Source organism: Lagopus leucura, unplaced genomic scaffold, assembly GCF_019238085.1.
Source record: "Lagopus leucura isolate 7727_CA_CO unplaced genomic scaffold, USGS_WTPT01 Super-Scaffold_100002, whole genome shotgun sequence".
Taxonomy (NCBI): Eukaryota; Metazoa; Chordata; class Aves; order Galliformes; family Phasianidae; genus Lagopus; species Lagopus leucura.
Window position 1 is genome coordinate 588,370 of NW_024962263.1, and position 27,931 is coordinate 616,300.

Genomic DNA, 27,931 nt, shown 5'->3' on the forward strand with positions numbered 1-27,931 from the left:
TGGTAGGAAAGGCCAGTAAGGGGAAAAAACGCCAAGATTTTTCTTTATTTCGTTTTCTAGAATTATACCAAAGACTACCAGAGCTACAATTCGACCTACAGAAAGACACTGAATTTTGAACAATTTTAACATAATAAAAGCATTATGGCACTTACTAGCTCCACAGCAACTCTGAGACAGGGAGAATGTTTGTTAGTCAACTTGATCTTCACTGCCTTTGCACTCTGGGCTGTTTTTAATGCTCTTGACAGGTTCTCAGGCATGAGCTCTAAATATATTTCATTGTGATCTACAGCTACTCCTTCCATCTGATATTCATCAAAGAAATTCCCCTGCAAGGTTTGAAATTTGAGAAAACAAAGCAAATTAAAAAAAAAAAAGGAGGGTCAAGTTGGACTCCACAGCCCTTAGTTGGTTACAGCAGGTATCCTGCGCCCAGCACCACCTGCAGGAACCAGTGCGTGAAGATGGAGACTCACTGCTTCAGAGGTGAAGCTATTAGCTTCAGATCGTCCCCCAGCACCTCAAAATACACGGCAGAAGGGCGAGTTACGCTTTACTGCTTCCAGTTCTGGGCAGGCCAGCACACATGGAATCCTTAATTAGAACGGACGACCGAAGAAAAGCGGCATTAGCCACAAACCCCAGCCCTGCACTGCGATAAGGCATCGGTGCAAAACAGGCCGCCTTGAGCGGCACGAGAGCTCCGAGACACCTCTGGTAAGGGCCGTATTTATAAGGAACGCTTCGTGAAAGACACCTGGCCGCGGGCACTACTTCTCACTGCCTAAGCACCGAACCTCCCCGGCTCACCTGGCACAGCTCGCCCCACATGCTGACTCCTCCATTAGCAACTCTGTCAGACAGGATGAAGTACAGCTTGCTCTCTGTCAGACGCAGGGTGCAGCTCTTGGCTAATTTCGCGATCGTGTTAATTACACCTGGCGGGGCGGAGGGAAGAGCAGAGCCGCTCCGTGCTGTGCACCGCGGCGGCAGGGCAGAACCTCTGCAGCCCAAACCGCCACAGAAACGCCGCGCCCCCGCACGGCAAAGCGCGCAGCTTCACGCCGGCCCGCCCGCGGCACGGCGACCGGACACCGCCGGCAAGCGCAGCCCTTCCTCTTCCGCGCCCTCGGGAAAGGCAGCCCGAGCCGCTCAGCCGCGGCGCGGCCACCCCGTGCCCTCGGCACGGCATACTCACGGCTGAAGTGGTTGAGACAGGCGAGATCCACGATCTTAGCCCTAAAGCGCATAGCGACCCACGGCAACCGCGGCAACGCCGCGCCGCTCCGACTGCGCGGCTGCGGGCGGGGACGGGGCCTTGCGCCGGCGGGAAGCGAGGATCGGACGGAAAGCCCGGAGCGGAGCGGAGCGGGCGGGACCGGAGCAGAGTGTTACGGCACGGCACGGCACAGCCTGGGAAAGAGCGGCTTCTGGCCCGAGCCCTACGCGAGAAGCAACGATTTCAGCCACAGTGCGCTGTGCGGAAGCGACACCTGGCAATTGATTGATATCTTCGGCATATAATTGATTCAGCAAACCGACCTTCTATGCGGGGAGGGCTGTTTTCCTAGATAAGCAGGACACGTCAGTTCCGAAAGCAGAGTTCCACAAGCCGTGAGGAGGTGTGATAATACAGGCACTACAGCAAGGCCAATGTGACCATTAGAAGCTTGGCCAGAAGCCGATTTTTTAATAAATAATTTATTGATCAAATATGGGATCTGACCTACTTAACACACAACATTTGGCTAGACAGCAACTCCCAGTGGAACTCCATGACCACCTAAGATCCCTTGCAAGAACCATGTATTACCATAGTGCAGGTAATATTAGATTATATTAGATACAGTGCGTAATATTAGATTTTAATATGCATAGCAATTCTAGGCACTTCATGGAAATTGCATGAATATTCACAAGTTGAGTGTATACAATCTGCCATCTCCCATGCACCCAGTGCTGCAATGCAGTAATGTTAGCATTAGGGTTAGTGAGTTTAATTCCCAGATTTCTGTGACAGAAACCATTGCAAATTCTGCCTGTGTAGAATCACACAGAAGTGGAGCCTTGTCAGTTGCTATTCTGAACAGTGACATTAACCCAAAGTGAAAGTCAAAGAGCTTGCCTCAGAGCAGAATTTCCTCTCCTGCACTAAAGACTCCACATCTGGATGCAGTGCTCCAGGGGAGGCCTCACCAGGGCAGAGTAGAGGGACACACAAGTAGAGGCACACTTCCAAGCAAGTATGGCCAAAGATCAAGCCCAGAGTGGAGCATGGGCAAGGGCAGGAGTTCATTGCAATGTTAAGACCTATGGCCTGGCACAAAATGATGAAGGGTGCAGATTGTAATTGTTAAGCTTTTGCATTTTTGTAACCCATTATTTAAGTTGCCTGTTACAGAAACATTATAACTGGAACTCCTTGTTGCTAGCCAGGCCAGAGGCAAGGTGAGGAGTTCATTACAATGTTAATTACTGTAGACTAGTACAAAGCCAGCAGGGAAGAGATTATGATGCTGATACCTATAAACTGTTGTAACCTGTGACCTGAGTCACAAGATATAGAAAGTCCTATAGCAGGTACCATGCAAGCCAGCAGAAAAATAAGTGTCATTAGAAGCAGTGCAAATAGAGATGTGTCCTGACCTAGTCATAGCTTCCATGGAAATAAATAAGAAGCATTACTTTTGGAGCAACCTTTGTGTATGCAGCCCCGGGCAAGCCCCAAGTTCAGACACTCATGATGGTATAGAAACATTCAACTTTGTTTTTACTCCTGCTGCCAATGCTGCTACCATCATTCCCTTTGGTGAAAGCTGGAGTTGATAAGCGCTGTGATTTTTACAGCTCTTTGGAGACTGACTTCACCAATGCAGTTTTCCAAGTCATTTGAAAGATTCTTTACTCTGAAGTGAAACTATGCAGAAATACACTTTTTTTCCCTCTTTTTTGTTAAGACCACAGCATTGTTTTGGGGGGAATGTGCCTCTTATTGTGCTGTTGAATTCCTATTGGAAAAGCTCCAACGTCTGCTCCTTCTTTTTTTCTCCCATATTAAAGAATGTATATTACATGTCAGTCATCCCAAATAGAGATTATTTTGGCAAACACACACTATTATATTAAAGTGTAGTCAGACTAAGAACTTGCTTCTACAGATAGATAAGCAAGAATGTAGAGCAATTTCTTTAGAAACAAAGTACTCATACATTTTGTATAAAATGTATATTGACACAAACTATACAACTTAGTATTTGTATTTTACAAAACACAATTTTTGAGCTATTAATACCAGCTATTCCAATCCATGATTTTACATTTCCAATGAATATTCACACACATTAGTGAATTGGTGTTACTTCTTTAGTCTTTATCAAGAAGTCTAGAATAAGAAGCATAACATTCAAGGGATGTTCTTATTAAATTGCATTCATCCCAGAAACAGTAGATTTAGACAATCTGAAGTAGATGCAAACACAAACTGGAAAGGCAGAATAAGCTAAAGCTGGTGTCTAAATGTATGATGCATCAGGCATTGGTACCACAGGCAATACCAAAAACAGCGTGCATACTCTGTTGAAGACAGCAGCATCTAAGTGAAGCAGAACATCAAGGAGGTGGGAATTCCTCTTTCTTTAAAGAGCTGTCCGCTAAGGCAGAACATGCAGGAAAAAGGATGGGACCATGTGGCTCATGAAGCGACTGGGAAACCGTTCATAGGACCAGTAAACAGAACCTGATCCTCAGGTGCCAGAAAGACTTAAGAGATCCAGAAGAAATTGAAATGCTGCAACTGAAAGATACTGAACTGACTGCAGACAATCCCACTGAAAACTCTTCCCCTCAAATCAGTACTTATTTAAACTAGAAACAACAGTTCATTCCCAGTGTGTTATTTGAAAAGACCAACAAGAACATAACAGTGTTTGCTTCTTTTATTATGGAAGATATAAAAATGCAGAGTGTAGTGAAGCTATCATTAGAAGTTTAAACTTCTTCTGAACCAACTTTCTATTTACATTCACAAAATTCCCCAAGTGGAACAATATCAAATGTAAAAAACACATTATCGGGATATACCATATATACAAGTTCAGAGATTTCATACCTCTGTTACTCTATAAGTGACTGTAACACAAGTTCTACCTCCTTTACACAAGTATTTAATATTAAGTTGATGAAATTACTCAAGGAACACAAAGCAGAATCTGGGCAAAATTCTGCTATCTGAACAGCTACTTTACAAATATAATACAAAAGAATAGAGCCAAGTTTCAGCCAAGCTCAATCTTCTGCTGTAGCGAAATGCCCATGCTCCAAATTGAACTACTGATTATTATTGACATTACGCCAGAAATGTCTTGGAAATCAAAACCATACTGGTTTTCAAGATCACTGATGAGTTATTTGGAAATGCAAGCCTTTTTACTCCTTTTAAAACTCTGCCCTCAAGCAGAAAAGCCAAATAAAACAGTTAAGCTTGCTTTGTATGACCAGACATTCTTTTAAGAAGAAGACACCACTCTGTATTGCTCTTATCTGGAACCAATTTCTGCTTAGTAAAGTAAGGCACTTCTTCAGACAGGACCATTTAACTACACTTTAGGGTAGGTCCATTTTACACAAAGAACTGACTTCAGCTAGGCCTCTTGTGACCGCAAAAGGGATGCTGTTAAGAACTGTAGCTTTCCAAGCATGGATGGCCCCAACAATACCGGATGGATTGCTTGAACCCAAGTCGCACAGTGAATATATGGCTGCCAGCTGCACACCCCATGGAACATCTGCAAAAAGTTAACACAAATTAGCTTCTATCAACTTGAATATGCAGCAATTCTGGGGGAAATTGTTAGTTCAAAAACTGGAATAAAAACATCAACAGGTGAGATATCTACAGCCTGAAAGTAGCAAGAAGACAATCTGCACTAAAATTCCTTAACATCTCATTTTATACTTGCACTTCCCAGTTCTCTGAATTCAGCAGGGTTTTAGTATTCAATGGACACAAAGGATTTGAGCATCCAGTAATTGTACTCTAGTGCAGGGTGATTAAACTGTATAAAAACAAACAGATTTACCCAGAGAGAGAAAAATACAGTTACAGATGTGTCCATCCACTTACTTGGAAAAGCCTGAGACTCAAGAGAGAGAAGCTGTAGGTCAAATAATTCTCTCACAGCAGTGAATGTTCCACTGCAAAATAAACTTAGTATCCAGAATAACTTAGTACTGCATATCTCTGCTGCTCTTCCTGTCTCGCTTTGTCTCAGTCAAGAATTTAGAACAGTATGAGCTGCTCAGGTAGCAAACAAACAATTCTTGCTTGCGTCAAAATGTACTCTGAGGCAGCTGGTACATTAGGTGAAACAGAATAATTTCAAGTTGTCTGAGAATACCTCCAAGAAGCTCCCTGACTGAGAAAAATATTAATAGCCAGGCTTCATTATCTTTGGAAGAGCCAGGGGCTCAAACTGAAACCTGTCTGTTCTGTTCCTTACTAACATAAAATTGCACAAGCAGGCTGTTCTGGCACAAATGTCCTAATTTGTACTCATTCTGTTTATTGCAGATTTTATATTAAAGTTCTTCTGAACAGACATTACCTTCCTCTTTTGCATGCTGTACAAACAGTCCAATTACAGAACTAATATTCTTCACAGCAGAAAGATATCCTTCCTTCAAACCTATTTGTCCCAAGCGACCTGAAAAAAACAAAAGAAATCCCAACAAAATAAAAACCCGAAATCCTCCCTCTTGTTACTGCATCTGTCTTGGGAACAACAGCAGTCCTATTCCTCTTCTGACCACAGATCCCAAGGTATTTTTCATACAGTTTGAAAGAATAAACTCTTGAAGAATGCAACTTCTGTTAAACATTATGTAACTAAAAACATCTAGTGGAATCCAAAGTTCATTGATTTATGCTGAACGCCATCTAGAGAGCAAATTAAGGACTTTAACTTCACAAGTGGCAAAGCCTTATTTTATATACTTTGGTATAAAAACATGCAGCTACCAAGGATACATCTTCATTTCAAATACATAAAATATATTGATATTTACTATCATTAAATCATAGTAACATCTCTCAGAACCTAAGTACATGCTTTTCACAGGATGGCAAACAGAAAATACTCGCATGAGATTGTAACAGTTTGTCTTTCAAGGTGAAAAATCTTTTGAGGAAATAAAAAAAAAAAAAAAAAGAAGCAAAAATACTTCAAATTACTTTCCACACTGGACTGACCTTTTTCAAGGACATACATTAAGCAGAAGTTCAAAGAAAAATTTAGATTACTTACCAATTAGCCTGAGTGTCAATGCTATAATACTGTCAGGAACAGATAGTGCAGTTTCACGGTCTTTTCTCTTCTTTATCCATTTATCCATAGAAGGCCAAAGCACTTTGCTGTGAAAGATGAATTAATTTGAAAATTTGATACTGCATGAGGGGGTGGTATTTATAGAATAACAAATGATTCTTTTGCTTATCATGGATTTCCCCAATTCCATTTATATCTTTAATTCATAGAATCCCTCCAAGCACTGGAAGGCCACCATGAGGTCTCCCACAGCCTTCTCTTCTCCAAGCTCAACAAGCCCAGTTCCCTCAGCCTTTCCTCACAGCAGAGCTGCTCCAGCCCTCTGCTCATCTCAGTGCCTCCTCTGGCCCCGCCGCTCCCAGAGCTCCACGTCCTTCCTGTGCTGGGGGCCCCAGGCCTGGACGCAGCGCTGCAGATGGGGCCTCACAAGAGCCGAGCAGAGGGGGACCATTTCTTTGCAACATTCTGCTTCTCTACATGAAGTCCTGAGGGTACTCCACTGACTTTTTACATCTGTATTTGGATATGACTTGTACACTTTTGAAATGTCAAGATATTATACAAGTTTATTCTATCACTGAAAATTAAAAGTTTTTATGTTACAAATAGGATCCGATGCTTGTTTTGGAAAAAAGAAAAAAAAAAGATTAACAACACAACCAACAAACAAAAACAAAAAGTCACCAACCAAACAGCAACAAAAAAGCACGTAAAAATGTCTGGACAAACTGCTTGCCACAATACCTTATAACATTGTCATGTGTCCAATCCCATTTAAGGTGAGAGCAAAGTAGATCAATAGCAAATATGTACTGCCAAGCATCGTCACTCAGATCTTCTCCATACTGCTCATTCAGCTGAAATTCTACCTTTGGACATGACTGCATTTCTAAAAGCAGGTTTGAGACCATAATACCAGCATCTGAAGATGAACCCTGGAAATGCAGAAGTTGATGACCTTAATGAATGAAAAGTTACAACCTAGAACCATACTCTTTACAAATAATAGATTCTGACTATGTACAGCAACCACTGGAGATCATCTTACACCACAAATCCAACTTTTGAGCTTGACTTAACACAAACAAAACACAGTGAACCAATACCTTCTAATTCTCAATATTCTTCTTGATGGTTTAAATAAGAGCAGTTTGAGTAAACAAACATGACCACAAACCATACTCTTCCTTCTGCTTCCACAATTTGGAGATTTTTATTTCTCTTGGCAACACTTTAAGGTTAGAAGAGCCCTTATCCAATGTAAGATTACACCAGTAATACTCGCTTTGAGATTTTTTTTTTTTTTTTTAATTTTACGATGCTAAAATTTGTTATTGATTATCACTCATTAGGGTTTAATTTCAAAGCAAGTACTTTCAATATCTGAAGTAATAATGACTGAAAAAATGTCACATAACATTGTTCTGCTAATTAAAAAGCTAGAGTAAGCAAGGAAATTTAAAGACAAACATCCTTTGAAAACCTTAAGAAATAAGACAAAACATTTAGGCACATAACACAGACATAGTGGCTGCTTAATTTCTTGGTACTTAAGACCATATAAATAGGATATTCTGCAATGTCACTAAAATTGGCATACTTCAGCTGAGAACAAAATCTCCATGCTACACAAGCTTTTCTGTCACACGTAGAGTCATCTTAATACTGAGATCATAGAATTACAGAATCATTAATGTGGAAAAGACCTCTAAAATCATCAGGTCCAATCATCAAACCAACACTACCATGCCCATTACACCATATCTTTAAGTGCCATATCTACGTTTTCCTTGAACACTTCCAGGGACAGTGACTCCACCACTTCCATGGGCAGCCTCTTCCAATGCTTGACCACTATTTCAGAGAAATTTGAATTAATATCCAACTTGAATCTCACCAGCACAACTTGATGCCATTACCTCTCACCCTCATTTCACTACAGCTTCCCTTCAGGTACCAACTGAAGGTACTTCAAGCCCAAAGCTAAACACAGTACTCAAGGTGAAGCCTCACCAGTACTGAGTATAGGGGGACTATCACTTCCCTAGTCTCGCTACTTCTGATACTAGCCAGAATGCCACTGGTCTTCTTGGACACCTGGGCACACTGCTGGCTCATGTTAAGATGGCTGTCAGCCAACACCCTCAGATCCTTCTGCACTGTACAGCTTTCCAGCCACTTTCGCCCAAGCCTGTAGAAACTGCACAGGATTGTTATGAGCAAAGTGCAGGACCTAGCACTTGGCCTTGTGGAATCTCATAAAATTAGCCTCAGCCCATTGATTCAGCCCACCCAGATTTCTTTGTAGAGGCTTCCTACCCTCAAGCAGACAAACACCTCCACTCAACCTCGTGTCATCTGCAAACTTATTGAGGACGCAATGAATCCCCCTGTCCAGATCATCAATAGAGATATGAAAAAGAACTGGCCTCAGTACTGATCGCTGGGGAATACCAATTGTGGCTGTTTGCCAGATGGATTTCACTCCATTTGCCACCACTTTCTGGGCCTAGCCATTCAGTCAGTTTTTAACCCTATGAAGCATACGTTCATCTAAGTCAAGGGCTATCAGCTTTTCCAGGAAAATCACACACAGAATCACACAGAATCGTAGGGGTTGGAAGGGACCTCCAGAGATCGAGACCAACACCCTAACTTAACCCTAACCCTAACCCTAAATGCTGTAGAAGATACAGCATCAAAGGCTTTACTAAAGCCTATGCAGACTACATCCACAAGAAGGTCATCCAGTCCTAGGAGAAAATCAGATTGGTCAAGCAAGACCTGTCTTTCATGAACGTGTACCTGGTTAGGCCTGATCCCCTGGCTGTCTTGTACATGCCATGTGATGCCATGTGATGATTTGCTCCATAACCTTCCTCAATATCAAGGTCAGGCCAATTGGCCTGTAGTTCCCTAGACTATCCCTCCAATCCTTCTTGGAGGTGAGTGTCACACTGGGAATCTCCAGTCACCTGGGACTGGTTGACCAGGACTGCTGATAAAAATGGAAAGTGGCTTGGCAAGCACTTCTGTCAGCTTCCTCAGTACCCTCAGTTGGATCCCATCTGGCCCAACAGTCTTGTGACAGTCTAAACAGAATAGTAGGTTGCTGCTTTTCTGAACTGTGGGGCATTTACTCTGCTTCTCACCCCTGCCTAGCAGCTCAGGGGGCTGAATACCCTGAGGATAATTATCTGATTCATAAAGTCAGAAGAAGGTGTTGTGTACCTCTGACTTTTCCTCATCCCTTGGTGGTGATATTTCCTGCTGCATCCAATAAAGGAGGGAGATTCTCCCTGGACCTCCTTTTCCTTTTCATGTATTTGTAACAGTTTTTGTTCACTTTTACACGATGGACAGCCTAGCTCTAGCCAGGCTATTGCCTTTCTAATTACAGCAAAATCCTTGTACTCTTCCTAAGTTGCCTAACCCTTCTTCTTCCAAAAGTAGCAAACTCTCTTATCCCCCTTTGATTCTCAATGAAAGCTTCACATTCAGCCAAATTGGCCTTGCTCCCTTCCAGCTTGTTTTAAGGCACGTGATTTTTATGAATGTGATCTTTTATAACACACTGTCAATCATGGACCAATGGAAATTCCTCCCTGTATTTCCATCTTACAGAAAAGGTGACGTGATTAGCCCTCATCAATAGAAGCTCCTGAGATTTTTCTCCCCATCTGCAGCACTTCTCATATTTTATGGAACTCCAAGCCATAAAGTAGGTAGCGAGAGTATACAGAACTAATGGTTCCGGGGACATTTACTATGGCATATGTACATGTATCTCTACTGGCACAAGATTGAAAGCAATAACCTAACAAAAAGGAGAGTATAATTCCTTTGCAAGGGGGGATTGTAGTTCTGCATTACTCTGATTGATCACCATAGCTTTGTGTACATCCAAACAAAAAAGAAACACATACAAATCCACAACCTCCTATCTCATTCCAATGTAAGCCTGGAACAGAGCATTTATAGGGGTTGTAACTCTACTCTTACCATACAAAAAATACATGCTTTTCCAGTGGGTACAACACAAAGGCCACACTGATAACTGTAAACCTACTTGTAGTTCCAATGACAGATATCAAACAACATGCTTAGGAATGAGAAATCAAGATGACTTTTTTCACTTGGTATTTTACAGAACTATAGCTCTTCCACCATGCAAGCCTGGTATTAATATCGGTCTTCAAAACTACTAGGGCAGTGGCTTTTAGCAAGCACTCAAACTTGTTACACAAACTTTTTATCCAGAAGCAAAGTATCTCCAGCTTCTCATCTGCATTATGTAAATTTGCTCTTACAGATATCAAGGATGATCCAGTTTTTCCACTTTGCAACATTCCTTTTAGGATAGCAATATGTGCCTGCTTAAAACTGACAGAAATTAAATGACTTGTCCAGGATCACACATGAAGTCCCGGGCTCATACTTGAACTTGATTGTAACTACTTGTGAAATCAGATTTGTCAACATTTTTGAGGGCAATAAGTGGTTACTTACAGTGTACCTCACAGAAAGATCGCATGTAAGATGAGACATGTCTATCCTGAAAATAAGTGTGATAAACAACTTCCCATTACAATTAAAGACAGACAAGCTCAATAAAACTGAAAACAAAACAATACCCCACAAAATAAACCAAACAAGAAATGACCTAAAGGAACATGAAAAAAAAAAAAAAAGAAAAAAGAAAATCACAGTTCCACAGAGGCATATAATTCCCTGGTTCAAGAATGCTTAAATAGAGAAAGTTAAAATATAAAATCGATGTTTACCTTAAACGTTTAATAGAGGGATTAGTAATAACATGGAAAAGAACCAAAACAATGTTGTGTTTTGACAGGACTTAGATAACCACAGAAAGAAAGACTTAAGTAGCATTAGTTGTGCAACTTTACAAACTCCATAAGATATTCACTGAGCATTTTTACATCCTTCACCAGAACCTTCTTGGTTTTATACAGCCTGCAAGGGGAACAAAGCAGATGAAAGCTGACACTGTTAGTGAAAGGAGAAGTTACCTGCTCCCAGCTGAGACAGGCATTCAAACAGGCCAGGACACTGTCATTTGCATTCTGCCTGATAATTAATTGCATAGCTTTGTTGATTGCACCTTGGAAGAAAAATATGTCAGGCCATATATTTGTGATGAATATAATCAATTTCACTGAGTCTGGAAAGTCTAAGAAGAAAAAAAAAGAGAACATAAGTTTTCAACATTTATTAAAAGCAAGTTAAAAGTATACTCAGACATTAAAAGCTAGTACATTCCACAACAAGACAACAAGGAGAAAAGGCAGAAGTCACTTAACAACTGCAGACCAGTGAAAGGGAGTCATACTGTCACACCTCAGTCCTTTCCTTAAATTGATGTGAAAGGGGAGGAATCAAACAAAAAAGCCACCTCTCCCACTGTAATAGTCTTTTTTATTTTTTCTTTCCAAAAAGAGAGTGTTTTAGTCAGTAGGCCAGTTATGGCATCGCCAGACTTGGCTGAGTAACAATAGTGACCACAGTTCTTTTGTCTTTTAAGTTTTGTCTCCTTTTATTCTTCTTACTGCTATTTAGTTTACTGAGTGGTCTTGGAGCACAGAAACTGGATTCTTTTATGATAACATTAAATTGGAACATGCGCTCCAGAATCCTGCCTAGTACACTCCAGTCACAAATGGATACTCAGATCACTGCATCAAGCCAAAGATAGTCATGAAATAAAAAAAAAAAAAGAAGAAAGAAAAAGGAAGAAGATGACAAGAACAGCAGAAGTGAGTTATTTAATACAGAATACCTGAAAGGAGAATGTAACAAAAATAGATGGACAGGAAGTCAAGAGAACAAATGATGCAAGTCTAAAAAGGCAGTACTGACTACTTACAGACAATCTGGCAGATGTGTAGAAGAAACATAGTTCACTCTCATTGCCAAGTTTCTGACAAGAATTAATATGTGAAACTATATTGATGATAAAATCTCAAAATAAATGCATTGGTAATCAAATAAAAATAAATTCTTGATGCCATCTACAGCATGGAAGAAAAGATTATCAGGAGTAGTCAACATGGGTTCACCAAGGCGAAATCACGATCATGATAGCCTTCCATGATCCGCTGGGCAGATGAGTGCAGAGAAGCGCGTGTTGTCCACCTTGACTTCAGTAAGACTTTGACACTGTCTCCTCCAACATCCTCATAGGTAAGTGCAGGAACCGTGAGGACAGATGACTGGACACTGAAGTAGACTGAAAGCTGGCTGACTGGCATAGTTCAGAAGGTTGTGATCAGCAGCACAGCCTGGTTGGAAGCCTGTAGCTACTGGTGTTCCTCAAGCAGTCAGTATTGGTCCAGTCTTGTCTAACACCATCATCAGTGGTCTGGATGAAGGGACAGTTTATCCCCAGAAAGTCTGCTAATGATACAAAGTTGGGAGGAGCAGATGACACATGAGAATGCTATGCTGGCATTCAGTGAGACCTGGACAGGCTGGAGACCTGGGTGGAAAGGAACCTGATGAGGTTCAAAAACAGAAAATCCTGCACCTGGTGAGGAATAACTGTAAGCATCAGTATAGTTTAGAGATTGATCTGCTGGAAAGGAGTTCTGCAGGACCAGGTGTTCTGGTGGGTAACAGCTTGACCAAGACCCAGCAGTGCGCTCTTGTAAGCAAGAAGGACAATGATGTCCTGGGATGCCTTAAAAAGAGCTTGGCCAGCAAGTTCAAGGGAGGTTCTCCTCCCCCTCTACTCTGCCCTGGTGAGACCACATGTGGAGTACACAGTTCAGGGCTCCCCAGAATTCTCCCCTGAGCTTCTAGAACAGGAGAAAAGGGAAGGGGAGACAAGAGAGTGTCCAGTAGAGGGCTGAGAAGATGACTAGGGGCCTGGAGCATCTGCCTCATAAGGAAAAGCTGAGAGACCTGTGACTGTTTAGCCTGAAGAAGACTGAGAGGGGATCTTTATGAATGCTTATAATAAATGTCCAATGGATGAGCAAGGCCAGGCTATTTTCAGTAGTGCCTTGTGATAGGACAAGAGGCAATGGGCACAAACTGGAAAACATGAAGTTCTGTTCAAACATGAGGACTAAACTTCAAACTTTAGTCTGAAGGTGAACAGCAGAAAGCTGCCCAGGGAAGTTGTGGAGTCTCCTTCTCTGGAGATCGTCAAAACCCACCTGGACACTTTCATGTGCAACCTACTCTAAGGAGCCTGTGTTAGCAGGAGGGTTGATGATCTCAGGAGGTCCCTTCCAATCCCTATGATTATGTGAAATGAATGAAAAAACTCCAAGATATGTTTATAACTTTTCACATTCAAAATTAATAATAAAAACACAGAACATACACAACAGGAATTCATGTAATTCTAAGTAACAATAGAAAATCATTCAACATAGTTTGCAATTAGCTACTGGTGTTTAGATCTTACTTCCTCCCCCTGAAAAAAGTGAACTTTTAGAAATTTGTAAGGGCCTACAAAAAGGTAAAGTACCAAGATACTGCAAAATAAAAGACTTAATTGCTAGACTAAGAAAAAGTAGACACAGTAGAGTAATAAGATTAATAAGATGAAAAAATAGAATGATGATGATTGACGTTGATAGAAAGAAAGGCAGGTAAGAAAACAAGAGTTACAAAAAAGAAAAAGAGAGGAAAAATACTTAAGAACAGAATAAAATCATAATCTTTATTTTAAAACAAAAGAAATACCTTACGCTTCAATAGCTGTGCAATTTAGCCCTGCAGTGCACCCCAGTTGCTATTTTTTCAATCTGAATTTGGCATGCAGATACCAATATACTGCTTTTGATCTCCAGATGGTCACAGATTTTGAAGTTAAGTGAAGCCCTTCCAGAACTACTACAGAGTTCTCAGCTACTAGTGATACCATTTATGTTTAATTACCTTTGTTACTTTATCACTCAAGATAATGGAAACAAATGGAGGAAAACAAAAAACACCAATCAAAACCTCTCAACCAAGCAAGGCTTTGGACAATAGACGACGGCAAAACATTAAGGAGGACATGTTACATAAATGCACTGGTTTTGATCCTGGTGTTGTTGTCCAACTCCTGACACTGTTTTAAGCCAAAAACTAAAAAAAAAAGTTTCAGATATCAGCCTTTATTTGGTAAAAACAATAATAAGCAAAAAGTACAAAATTCCCTGGCATCATAGTATCATTTTGGAGATGACAGGGCAAAAATGAAAGCACAGAGTATTTATTTGAAAAATGAGTTGACCAGTAAGAGCACCAAGCTGAGATACAGAGATACAGAGGTAGAGGAACCAAACAAATTTCTTCTAGAATGGTCTGTATCTCTGTACTGTAGATGAAAGGTCTAAGGAAAGCGTCTCTTTCACAGAAGGATTTTTTTTTTTAGTATTTGCTTTCAGAGGCAATCATTCTGTAACACTATAGCACAGACACATCACATCGTTAAAAACACGAGGCCACCAAGACACACTATACCTTCTTTCAGTAAGCTATAGCAGAAGAGGCGGGCTCTTTCCAAATCTCCCAGCTGTCGACAAACTCCTGTATAAACTCGACAAAGAGCTTGATTGAAACTGTAAGTCGAGGCCATTTTCTGAGCCTTGAGTTTATTGAGAATAACGTGCAGCAATGACTCCGCTAAATGCTATAAGGCATAAAAAATAGTTATTAGACTGTACAATATTTGAGAACATTTAATAGCATTATAACAGTATGACAAGAGAACTACCTGTAAGAGCATAGATTGCAGGTATATATACAAAAGAATGCACATAATTAAATCAGAGGAACCACCAAAAGAAAGAAGAAAAGTGAGTAGAAACTTCTCTGAACGCACATGCCTTTAAAGAGAGACAGAACGGGACTACTCTTCTTTAGAAATGAATTGTGTAGTTATGTTATATGACTAAAACCTATCTTCCATAAACAAAAAGTGAGACAGCAATAAAGGACCCCAATAACTTAATAAGTGCAAATGGAGCATCTTAACTTGGCTGCTCCCAGAGCTGTCACAGGAAGACAAGCAGCCCATTGTCCAGGTGCAAGTTTTACCAGATTATTCAACAGCAGAGGTTCCCCACGGATCATCTGATGTTCCCTTGAGAAGGTAAGGAGGGGGGTCTAACTGTCTACAGGGATATGAAATACAAAATGAGCAGGATAGAAGAAAATTTGGATTGTGCAAGACTTACTAAAAGATGTTTAGAGGGCTGAAAGTATGAAACAATTGAGAAGCTTAGGAACGAGTGCTCTGGAGGGGCCTTGAGTTTAGGCTGGTAACCTGCAGACATCAAAAGCCCGAATGGTGGCTTCTGGAGAAACCAAAAGTCCAAGTACGTGTGAATCTGAGGGTTCTGGTAATGTCAAAAGTCTGTTCTAGCTATTGCAGCAATATGCATTTGTTTGTGCCATTCTGTAAGTCAACATGCACAAGACCACGTGTTTAAGGATGCCTGAGACAAGAGGGGAGAAATACGAGCCACCTACTGGACAGACTAAATGTCTACTAGGAGTAAATACTCAACATTGCTACTTGCTGGACCTGGAAGGAATGTTGTCACAGTCTTCCTTCTTTAAAGTTAGCAAATACAGCAATTCCTAACAAAGATGACCCAAGAACTCTGTATACACCTTCTGAGGATAACTGAGAGATCAGTATTCTGATCTAATTTCATTTTATGAACTGGAACAAGGCAAAATGCTGCCGCAAATCAACTGTTTAATTGCCCTGCTGCAGACTATAAACCATCTACGAGAATGACATCAAATAAAGTGAATTTTTTCAACTCTGAAACCAAGCAAGTTCTGAGACACCAAATAATGAAAAATTTTTCCACTAAAATTAACTTGAGCAACTTGGTACAGAATTAAGATAAACACAGAATAAAAGGCTAAACCACTATCATATATAGCACTGTTTATCTTGTTTCATTGAAGAAAAAAAAAAGCTAAAAACAATAATCAAGCCTCACCTTTAAAGGAAGGAAACTTCTCTTACATTACCCACTACAAATAATGCAGTATAAATAAAATACTGCTTTTCTTATGTGTGCATAAAGCATCTACACATAGTTTTGAATCTTGGACACCACTGAACAGTAACTTCTGTTTTGTTTGTTGATTCACAGAACAACTTGGGCTGGAAGGGACCTCAAAAATACTTATTTCTAACCCCCCTGCTCAAGGCAGGGCTGCAAACTACTAGGATCAAACACTACAACAGCTGCCTACGAGCCCATCTAGACTGGCTCTGAAAACCCCAGGGAGGGAGCATCCCTGCTCTCTGGGCAACCTGTCCCATCACCTTACCACACTCTCAATTAAAAACTTATAAAAGTTCACATGTATGATTATCTTTCAACACTACACTGTCACTACAGATTGCCTGAGCAATTGAGAATTCAACTACTACATGCTCGCTACTTCATTTGCACAGGAGACACTATTAAAATACAAAACTCAAAATGATGCTACTTACCCTGTTTTTTATACCAAATTCATTGACAACTTCTTTCTCTTCATCTCTCATTATTGGAATCTTTGAGATATTGCCCAAATGACTTTGAATTACTGGTAACAAGTCAAAGCAGGATTCAGCAATTTTCTTCAATGCCAACTCAACTTTCTGGCAGTCAGGATCAATGATTTGCTTTACTGGGAAAGATGTTTCTAAACTGGAACCGTGTGCTGAATCACTGATTTCACAGCTCTTGTCATCGGAATTCTCCTCTATTTCAGAGTCCATATTTTGATCGTTTCCGATAACAGCAATACCAGTGGGCTCCAGCTTTGGTGGTTCACTGTCTAACCTCAGCCTCTTTGCACTTCGAGGCATAGGTACTGGCAATAACGTCCTTTTTTCAAGACGACTTGATGAGCTTGAAATCAATTGCTGATTTTTCACATTTGTGTCCTGATCTTTGCTATCGTCAGACTTCAAATTGCTCCCAGTTTTAACAAAAGCAGTTGATGTAGATGCTATTGTTTTGAAACTGCCTATTTGAGCCACAGGTCCAGGGGAACTCTGGCTATCTGAAAGAGCACACAGGTTAAGCTGAATATTGCCCTTTAGAATGTTTAATGTCCTTGCCCTTGCAGATAGCTCTGGATACATAGTGTCCAATATTTTCACAGAGTTCTCCTGAGGAGCACCAGTAGCAGCACCATCTGTTGCGCACAGAGGAAGTCTTCCTGGGACAGGAAGCGCGTGCTTTGGAATAGAAGTACAAAACTGCAAAGGTGAGGAGAGAATCCTTTTACCTACTGCCATTTCTGAAGGTGATGGAGAGGAAAACAGAAGGGCAGATTTGACTGTTGGAGTATCTGTCAGGGGAGACATCAGAGGAGGAACAGGGGATTCACGTAGAGGCGATATCAGTTCATCAAGAGGGGAAAGCAAAGAGGATCGATCAGCAGAAGACATCACTGGGCCCATAGAACAGGTAGTGGCTCTTGGAGGAGTAGCAATCAAAGGCAGCAGCAGGGGCGGCAGAGGAGGGCCCATCTCTTGCCTGATTTTGTTTATAGTCTCAGATAAACTTTTTGTTGGCATAGAAGTGTCAGCATTTGCAAGAACTGGCTCAGTTACTTTAACTTCAAGAGCATTTGTTTTGCTTTTACCTTGAAACAGTTTTTTTGATAGTCTGCCATGCACTACTTGGACAGCTGCCTTGGTTGAAACACTCAAGACTTCTGACTGTTCTTGCCCTTTGCACTTCAATGTATTAGTCTTTTTAAGAGCAACATCCACACAAGACTCTGACTCCAGCATACATGAGTCCTCAAATGCCACTTTTTGTGGCTTAGGAGCCTGATTAACCATTTGAGAATTACAGTCTATGTCAGATAGGGCTGGATTTGCAAAATACTTAACAATGAAGTTTTTTCTTCCATTATCCAGAAAGCCTTTCCACGTTGTACCACTAAAACAACAAGAAGGCTGTAACCCATCTAACATTAAATTAGCGTTATGTTCTCCTGAGTTGCAAGCAGAGCAATTCTGATTATGATTATATTCTTCAAAAATTGAAATGTCCATATCAACACTGTGTGGTAATTTTTGTTGCACATTTGACTCAAACTTCTCAGAATAATTTTCTTCTATGACATCGCCAAGTGCTAACATTCTTGTATTTAATTTACTGTGTTTTACAGCTATTTTGTAAGCTTCTGAGAATGTGGTTAACATCTGGCATAGTGGTAATCTACTTTTTGAAGCACTCAGCATCACAGGGCTTCCTTTGGATGTCCCAGTTTCTAACAGATCTTCCCTACTGTCGTTCATCCATCCAGTTGTGCTATTATCTATGCTGAATTCACTAGCACCATCAGTATTTTCAGAGGCTAATAATGTACATCTTCTTTTCAAAGTAGAATAGTCTTTAGGATAACCCTCCTCAACCTCACCTGACTTCTCACTTGCCGCATTTGGAGAAGAGCCTCTTTCACAATGTATATCCATATCCATTCCTGCATCTGGTTTTAGATGACTACCTGTCACTGTATTTCCTGACTGCGTTGTTGAATGAAGTTCACACAGTTGGTCACCAGCATCAACAATTGCACCAGTTTCCAGAGCATCCACTAAAATTCTTGTTGATGCTCTCAGTTCCTTTCTGAGCTTGGCAACACATTCAGAACATTTCACACATTGGACTTTTTGTAGAGGACAGTCCTTCTCCTTAGATTCATTACTCTGCTCTGCAACATCAAAGGCATTTTCAGACCTTTCAACGCTATTTTCCTCAGGTGCCTCAAGCCTATTCAACCCTTTGCTTTCCTCCCCAGCTGTTATTGAACAAGTTCTAGAAGAATCTGTTCTAGTTTCCCAAGTAGAAGTCTTGCATTCCGATTCTTGACAAATAATGTTTTGTAAAGTTGAAGTACTCTTTTTATGAGAGTCTGCATGCAGGATTTGTAATTCAACAGAGGTCTCGGGTACTTTATCTATTGGCAACTCCTTCTCACCTGGAACTCCCCCTTCATTTTTGTGTATGTACTTCTCAGAGCAGGGGTCCAGTTCTTTGCACATGTTATCTTTTTCAGAAGACATGACCTCAGCACCTTTCTTAAAGCCTTCTAAAGAACAATTAAATGCACTACTCACAATGCAATTTTTGTCTCCTTTTTTTTTCCATGTAGGGGAAAAATCAGAATTTTTTGTGAAATCAGTTTCAACAACTCTCACAACTTTCTGAAGACTGAAATTTAGACCACTAGGCACTGTAGATTCCAAACCATTTCTCACTTGAATAGGGGAACCTGTTTCTTTAGAATTCATACAGTCTGTCTTCAAGTCCATCTGAGAACACAGAGCAAAGCCACTACTAAAATCCATTTCTGAAGAAGGCTCTTGTATGATCTCTGAAACATTATTTTTTTTCACAACATTCTTTTCCTCCTTAAATGAACTGGGACAGGCTTCAATCAATTCCTTGCTTTGTTTGTTTAATTCTGCTTTTGTTTCATCACATTTAGCATCTGTAGTCATCAAGAACTGATTCTGAGGTTCTGCAAATTGTGTTTGAGAAGTAAGATTACTTTCTACTAAGACAGATTGGATGGTATCCACTTTTTCTAACAGTTTACTACTATCCCCTATAAAATCTTCTTGATTAACTTTGAATTCAGACTCTTGAGATTCAATCACTCCAAAGTTCTGAGTTTTGGACAACTCACATTCTATGGTACTACACAGATTTTCAGGTTGATTTATTTCACCATTTCTTTCTGTAGAATCCAACACAAATGATTCACACTTAGCTACGCCACTTTCTGCATCAGTAACACATGCCATCTTTGGCACTGCAGGTATACTTTCCAAATTTGACTTCCCTTGGAAAAAATGACTGAAACTTTCTTCCTGATGATTTTTACCTTCCAAACCTTCCCTTTCCTTTTCATACAGTAATTTTCCATTTTCTGCACTATGGAGTAGCCCTGATGATTCAGCTATTTCAAGAACACTTTCTTTGTTCAATTTCATAGTTTGTTCAACAGATTTGGGTCTGATTATATTTTTGTCTTGAATTTTGAGCTGTCCATCATCTTCTGGAAAGGCCAATGAAGCACTTCCCACCACACATGCTTTTTTCTCTGTATCATCCATGTACAGTGAATGTTCAACTCCTTCAACAGCAGACACAGGTGAGTAACACTGAGAGACCTCAGGTGTCTCCAGTTCACATTTTCTGACTATTTCACACTTTAGTGTATGTTTGCATTGTTCCTCCAGTATCTTTTCACTGTCATGTCTTATTTCAGAGCACTGAGAGTGAACAGTAGATTCAGTGCATACGTCAGTCTCCATAACTATTCCCTCACCATCATACTGTATTATTAGGTCTTCAGGACGCTTGGCTTCACAGGAGGATTTAGAGCTACTGAAATTGTACAATACATTTTCAGAGAGCTCTCTCCCATTGTTAGGCTCTGCACAGAGCCCTTGCATCTGTATTGTAGCTGCTGCTTCCTCTCCACTTACCACTTGTTTGATATTTTCCTCAACATTAATTGCTGTATTGGTTATCCTTATTGCATCCTTGCGTTCATTTTCAACCACTTCACTCTCTATCAACATACCAGATTTCTCCTCAGAATCTTTTCTTTGAAGTACAACATGGTATTGTTCAGGAGGCAAATTAGTAACGTTCTGAGGAATGGTTACTGCCTTGGGAATTTCTCTTTCATGCTCCGCTTTCATTATCTCTCCATACTTTTCATGTGCACTGTTGTAACCACCAGCTCTGATTAAGACTGCATTCACCTCTGTTTGCTCAACCTCACCACTTCTTTCTATTTGATTCTGAAGGTTGAAACTGTGTAGCATAGAATGAATTGAAGAGGCCTTTTCTTCCTTGTGCATCTCCTTGATATCTCCTTTCTGTTCTTCTTCGGCTTCCAATTCACATGCTGTTGCTTCCATTAGATCTCTCTTCACAGCTTCCATATTCTCAGAATTCTCCAAACAATCTCTATTAGATTCTATATTTGTAACTGAAGTAGCAACTTCACATTGCTTTGTATTTCTCTCCTCTTTGATTAACGTCGCAGGGCTGATATGAACAATCTTTTCTGTTCTACTCAAGTTATACGAAATTTCTGTATCAAGACTATGCCCACGTGGTTTGTTCCATCTGTTACATTCTTCATTCTGTTTGAATACATTATAACAATTTTGAGACTGAACTTGGTCTTCTTGTAAGATACACTCCTCTGCAGAAGCAATGCAATCCATTTCTTCATCGCTAGAACCTGTGAGCTCTCCGAACAACGTATCCTTTAATGAAAAATACAAAATTAGTTTTCATTTTTAAGAGCTCTATTTTTCTAAGCAAATACACCAATGGCCCTAGCAAGCAGTGGTTTTGAGAGATTGGGACCAGCAGAATTACGTCTTTCTACATCATTACTCTTCACAGTTAACAGAAAGCATCTTCGTGAAAACTGGTACTTCTTTGCTTACCTAATTCTATTCTAAGATTACTGAAAAATAGCATTTGAGTAAGACATGGCCAACTTCACTTAAATATACTTCAGAAAATTGCCTTTTGCAGCCTTCCACATGCAGTATGCTAGAATGAAAAAAATACATTTACAAATCTAAATGCTCAGACATCTTTTCAGTGTATGAGTAAACAACCCCAAAAGCCCAAGAATACCAATTTATTATTTCTGTTGTAATTATACAATCAAGTTAATGCCGAGTTGTCAGACATACCCTCAAACTTACCTGTGTAGCTACTGGTGAAAGCCGTACTGGAGAAAGTAGAGCAGGGAGAGGCCTGACCCAGTTCAATATATCCATCACATTTCCACCTTGGCCCTTTTGCTCCTGATCAGATAAGGCTGAACTATTGTGCGTTCCATCTCTCTGCACTATCACATCTCTAGTTTTATCCTCACAACCTTGCAGATAATCTTCAGTAGTCCTGTTCTCAAGACAGTCACTTCCAAGAGGCTCAGTATCCACTTGTTGCAGAGCTGTTACAGAATTTTGCTTTCCAGCACTTCCTATTGAAGAATGCCAAGGCAGTGTTTTACCACCATGCTTCCCGTTCTTTTGGTGGGTCTGTACAGTTTCTAAGAGACAAAAACATTGTTAAGAAATTATGACTTTTTCCCTCCCCATTTTTCTTTATACAGTTAATACAATAAGACTGAATTATCATCTTTTCAAGTGATATTCCCACAGACGATAAAAACAAACACTTAAGATGACTTCCAGAAATATTTTCCACGTGCTGTTTTTCTCACGTTTCCAGGAGATCACATCTTATTGTTCACAAATGGCCTTTTCTCATAAATAAGCTATATGGATGTACAAAAAAGTCCCACTCAAAAAAATACTTTCTGACTTCGATGATTAAGACTATTTTCTCCAGGTTTTCCTACCAGAAATGGCTATACTTGGGTTGCACTGAAGGGCCATACAGTCCAGCAATTTATTTCCATTTTTAGCCTTATAACTGATGTTCCAGAAAAGCAAGATAAGCACGCAGTAACAATTCCCATTCAAGCACTAACTTTCTGCTTAAAGCAATTTCTAGCTTTGAGCCAGAAGCTGCACTTCCACGTTTAAAGCATAATGTGTCAGTCAACTATATACTGCTACAAACAGAGTTCTTACCATACATCTAGCTTTATGATGCAATATGCATGTTTTAAAGCATTCATTCTTTAAATTTCAGTCTTCAGTCCACCTGTATAAGATTCTGTCTATAACGGTGTGACTTAGTTTAAGCTGAACCCTTAAAGAAAACCTTCCTAGAAGTGAGGTGGTTAGGTTTATGTTTTGTTTTTGTTTGTGTTTTTAAATATACCTATGCAAAAAGGAGTTTGTAACACCAAACAAGACACTGAGAGAGTAAGAACTCTTCCAAGATTACAGACAATTACACCAGTTTATAAAGTTATTCTAGCAGCAAGAATGCATAAATGCTCTCTGTGGTTCCCTTGATTATGTTTTTGTTTTGTTCCTTTTCAAACCACATGCGTTATTATTACAAAGTAACCCATTTTTTACGTATGCAGATAAAAGATATTGCCCTAGGAAAGCCTAAACAATAATGACAAAGAACTCAAATATTAATTATAATTGCACTAAATAGTTTTAACAATGGAAAGATGGCCTGGCTTTATCCGATTTAAATTCTATGATTCCACAAAGAGAAACACTGATCTCCGATAAAACCATAAGAACCAACAATCTCAAAAATCCAGTGCTCCCCATGAAACTCGAACCTAATCTGTGGTATTTTCCACATTTTAGCCCAGTTGGCTGTCCAAATCAAAATTTGCAGTGATTTTCAAATATCCTAATCACACATGTACTTGATCAAGCAGTCTCAAAGTAAAGTATTTACGGCCATCCAAAAACAGTTACACAAATAGTACCCAATCTGATGATGTTCCAGTATGGTTAAAATCAACACACTTGCATATTAATATATTCACATTTACTAGAACCTACCTTTTGTAACAGACAGCCTTCTTTTCCCAGGCCATGCCTTGTCCTGAGCAGAAACTGAATAAAAAAGTACAAACAAATGTTTTTTTTAATTAAAAAAAGAGACAGCTTCAAGAGAATTTCAAGACTTCATATGTCATCTCACCCAAGATGGGATCATTTTCCTGCTTCTCTCCTTTCTCTTTTGCACTGTCAATGCACATCCAGAGTTCTTCCAACAAGAATTTTATTTTTTCTGTTAAAGGAAATATTTTTGTAAAGTAATGAAAATTAGCTTGGAGAACCAAGAACTTGTTTCTCTGTTCTTACACCAAACAGACATACCTATAACAATATATACAAAAAGATTAAGAAAAATGGGCAATTTACCTTAAAGAAAGAGAAAACTAAATGAAAAATTAAATGATGAGATTGGATACTAAGTTAATTCAATCCAAGAGGAAACAAAAACCTACCAACACCCATAAGCATTGACAATGTCTTTTTCACAATAGTTTAATTTTGCCAACAAATTTCATATACAAGTACTGCAAAGCAGGAAATAGAAAATAGAACTTCTTCTTTTGCCTGAAAATTGCCTTCTAGACAGTTTAAAAAAAAAAAAAAAAATCAAAGCTAGGATTTTTAGAAGTGAAAAAAATGTAGCAGCTTCAAGTTAAGCCTCTTCTATCCTCAGTTCTTTAGAGGAAGTTTTCAATGCGTTAGCTTCATTTTGAAGTTATGATTGGATAATTTGTAGGAAATATTGTAGATTATTAGAAAAAAAACAAAAACGTGAAATACATCAGTTGGATAAGACAACTGTTTATTGTGGATTTCTGCTTTAATTAAGCAGGGAGCCTCACATGGTTACAGACTGCACTCCTATCTTGTCTCTTTTGCTATGCATACTTCCTTCACAATCTGTTTGATTTTCAAAAATAACAGAAGTGTTTCTATTTTTCTTATTGCTTGCTTTGTTTTATAATTGCAAATCAATCTGCCACACTCTGCAAGAGTAGAGGTAGTCATTTTAACAAATATCTTCCTTATTGCAAAACTGAAGACAGTTGTCATCTATTACATTATTCCCACATCAATATAACATATTTCTATCAGTCAACAACATCTGCTCTTAGAACAATTCTGTTGCTCTCTTGCCAATGTGCCATCTCAAGCTCTCCAAATGCTCTCACAAAAAAAAAAAAAAAAAAAAAAAAGTAAATTCAGGAAGGAAAATAATCAAATGCCTGTAAGACGTAATATTCATAATGGTTTGGTCTGCACAGAGAAAGATCTTGAAAAAAATCTTACCTTTATCTATATCTGCTGCAAGAACTTCATTTGTACTCTGGGTCTCTGCATGTTTAACTGCTGAAAAGCAGGGAAAAAAGGAAGCGTTCAAATGAAACATTACCACACAAATCTGAAGGTCATAAAAGCTGAGTACATACCCTTCCTGCACTTCTCTTTAGGTACACCATCAAGTTTTCCCTGTAAAAATTAAATATTAATTATTCATGCAATACACTGTCTGCAGAGAATCCGCTCTAAATTAAACTGAAATCTAAATCTACACTTCAAACATGATACTTCAGTTTGAAAATTTACAATCTCATAAAACTGCTATGTTTATCCACTGATTATCCCCAAATGTCATTACACTATTTCAATACCTGTATTACAAATAATTTCCTTATTTTTTTTCCCAGAAAACTCAGTCTAGTTTATCAAACAGGAAAGTTTTACCTGTGCCTTCTTTAACTCTTTCTCAAGTTTTTTCTTCTCAATTTTCAGTTGTTTGAAGTCTTGTGTATGTTTTGTGGCAGCCTCTTCAAAAAACAAAATCAAAATTCAAGTTAGAAATAAAAAGAGGTAACTAATTTAATTTATACAAGTTAGCAATTTGCAAATCACATTATGAGAAAAAGTAGATAGTGTGAAATAAAAATCTACCCAAGTTATATTTTAGCACATTAATACTTCAAACTTAACGTACTATTCATGCACGTGAGTATGCTTTGTCTGCACATCTAATATTAAAGGGAAAAAAAAATAAGAATGAGGTGCAGTGCCCTTTGTGTGCTTCATTCTGTAATTTAGAACTGAGGTTCTAGCTTAAGGGTAAAAACACTATAGCCAACTGCATTAGAAAAATGTAGATAAGCATTACCACAGACAGTGCAGATAGATGTAGATAAGAATGCTGTAACTCTCAGAGTCCAGCATAAACCTTGAGAGAATGCAGAAGGGAAGAAATAAACAGTTGCATGGCAGGTAAATGGGGACTGAATTTGAGGTTCCTGGGGAAATCCACAAGGAAGAGAGATGCTTGAAAGCTTGGTGAAATACCAGCTTAATGATTTATATACAGAGAGCAGAGACAGATGGAACTTGTCTTCTGATCAGATGAGGTCACAGAACACAGCAGATCAAAAGCAAGCACACTGAAAGGCAGCTCAGATGGCAGTCCAACAAAAGTGATTAGAGGGAAAGAAAGAAAACTGGATTGACAAAAGATACCAACCTAAAGGATGGAGAGTGGGACATGTAACAAATACAAAAAGAACAAATCAAACTGGAAAAAATACAAACTTCCTCACAGTATTTTGTTCTAGCTCTCCCAGAATTTGCATTTGGGGTTGAAGGATTTAAAAAACATCCTGCCATTCTAGAAGAACTCTAAAACATTAATCAAAATGAACATAATGTAACTATATTTTACATCAGGATTTGGAGGGTTTCTAAAATTAAGATACAAGTCATTCAGTTTGTAGTGGCTAGCTAAAAAACTTAATGTTTTAACGTATATGGAAATTCAAACTGTACCCATGTATGCCACACAGGAAAATGTTTGCCCTGCAAACTGACAGTTCATCAATGCTTTAAGCATATCCACTCTCCACTAGCAAAAAGAATAATGAACGGAGAATATGGGGAAGGGAAAGACTGCCATGAGGTAAGTGCTTTTAAAAAAATACAACAACAAAAAGCAACAATCAAATTGCCAGAACATTTTAAATTTAAAAAAAAAGTGCCAGGGCCACTATACATTGAAATATGAATATAAACATGACTAGATGAATCCTGTCAAGATTACTTGGTGTGCTGGAGCACAAGCCCTGTCATCTCCAGGAACTTCAAGGAACTTGACTTGGTTAGCTTGACTAGAAAAAGTTCTGAAGGGAGTTAAGAGCAGCTTTTCTATACCTACACCATATCAAGACAATGGAACCAGTCTGTTAAGTGGAAGGAAATAAGAGGTTCTAACTGAATACAAGAAAAAGATTCTTAACGACAAGGGCTGTCAGGTAGTGGATCAGATTGCCTGGACAGGCTGGTCAGCCTCTATTCTTCACGGTTTTCAAGTTCCCTTATAACTTAGTTTAGGTCATGAGCCTACAATAACCTACTGAAAACGTTCTGCAGAATGGCAGATGTGATTCAGAGGCTGAGCATCACACTCGCCTTGCTCTCTGGGACTTCAGAATTACAGAGTTTTTCTTTAACTTTTCCAATTACCTCTCTGGGTACCAAAAGAATTAAAAGATGTAAGAGGACAACAGCACTGGTAACACAGTGTAAACAGTTACCTTCAAGTTTTTTCACTTTTGCTTCCAGTTTCTTTCTCCTGTTAAAAAGAAAGCATTAATATATAATTTCTGTATACAATTACATTGCGTGAAAAATTACCAGAAAATAAATCCAGACATTTCAGAGAAATGACTTCACAGACTTCAGGCCTGTGTCCCTGAATTTGAAAGCTTAAATCAGTGACATGCTGCTGACATTCCCAGATCAACAGATTTATCTGTTACAGCAACAGTTTACTTAAGAGAGCCAGTCCACTAATCTCTGCATATAAATATACATTCAGCTAAAGCTTTCAGCAAAAAAAAGCATTCTAAGAAAACTGGCTTCTGTTTTCTGCACTTCTGTGCACACAGTGCTGTGCGGGGTCTTGGCTGGTAAGGTTTTTGGAAGCAGGGTGGGGAAGCCTCCTTGAGAAAAGAGTAGTTCCAATCAGCTCCAAAACAGATCCATTTCAGACCAGAGGTGAGTTTATCAGTGACACTGCTATCATCTCTCTAGTAACATACTTTAAAAAAGAATAAATCAATCAATCAATCAATAAATAGAAGTTCTCTTCAGTGCA

General features: G+C 39.3%; 2 protein-coding genes across 7 annotated transcripts in view; both read right to left on the reverse strand.

The window, feature by feature from the left end:
• Positions 1 to 1,310, reverse strand: part of HUS1 (HUS1 checkpoint clamp component) — a 31,173-nt gene extending 29,863 nt beyond the window's left edge. For all 5 annotated transcript variants that reach the window (XR_006178447.1, XR_006178448.1, XM_042869085.1 and 2 more), the window contains exons 1-3: positions 1,202 to 1,310; positions 814 to 941; positions 156 to 332 (exon numbers count right to left, since the gene is read on the reverse strand). Coding sequence is in view for 3 of the 5 variants with exons in the window: in XM_042869085.1 (XP_042725019.1) it covers positions 156 to 332; positions 814 to 941; positions 1,202 to 1,253 (357 nt within the window). In the remaining 2 variants the exon portion in view is untranslated. The remainder of the gene's footprint in view (positions 1 to 155; positions 333 to 813; positions 942 to 1,201) is intronic.
• Positions 1,311 to 3,920: 2,610 nt separating this feature from the next.
• The window catches only part of ICE1 (interactor of little elongation complex ELL subunit 1), a 31,312-nt gene continuing 7,301 nt past the window's right edge, over positions 3,921 to 27,931 (reverse strand). Inside the window, exons 7-20 of one of the 2 annotated variants that reach the window (XM_042869296.1) lie at positions 27,369 to 27,406; positions 25,525 to 25,607; positions 25,230 to 25,269; positions 25,090 to 25,146; positions 23,942 to 24,031; positions 23,800 to 23,853; positions 22,060 to 22,409; positions 16,807 to 21,606; positions 14,805 to 14,973; positions 11,357 to 11,517; positions 7,071 to 7,261; positions 6,306 to 6,412; positions 5,607 to 5,705; positions 3,921 to 4,787 (exon numbers count right to left, since the gene is read on the reverse strand). In XM_042869296.1, coding sequence (XP_042725230.1) covers positions 4,606 to 4,787; positions 5,607 to 5,705; positions 6,306 to 6,412; positions 7,071 to 7,261; positions 11,357 to 11,517; positions 14,805 to 14,973; positions 16,807 to 21,606; positions 22,060 to 22,409; positions 23,800 to 23,853; positions 23,942 to 24,031; positions 25,090 to 25,146; positions 25,230 to 25,269; positions 25,525 to 25,607; positions 27,369 to 27,406 — 6,421 coding nt within the window. In that variant the 3' untranslated portion in view covers positions 3,921 to 4,605. Of the gene's footprint in view, positions 4,788 to 5,606; positions 5,706 to 6,305; positions 6,413 to 7,070; positions 7,262 to 11,356; positions 11,518 to 14,804; positions 14,974 to 16,806; positions 21,607 to 22,059; positions 22,410 to 23,799; positions 23,854 to 23,941; positions 24,032 to 25,089; positions 25,150 to 25,229; positions 25,270 to 25,524; positions 25,608 to 27,368; positions 27,407 to 27,931 lie in introns of both variants that reach the window. The other variant, XM_042869295.1, reaches the window with a different exon arrangement.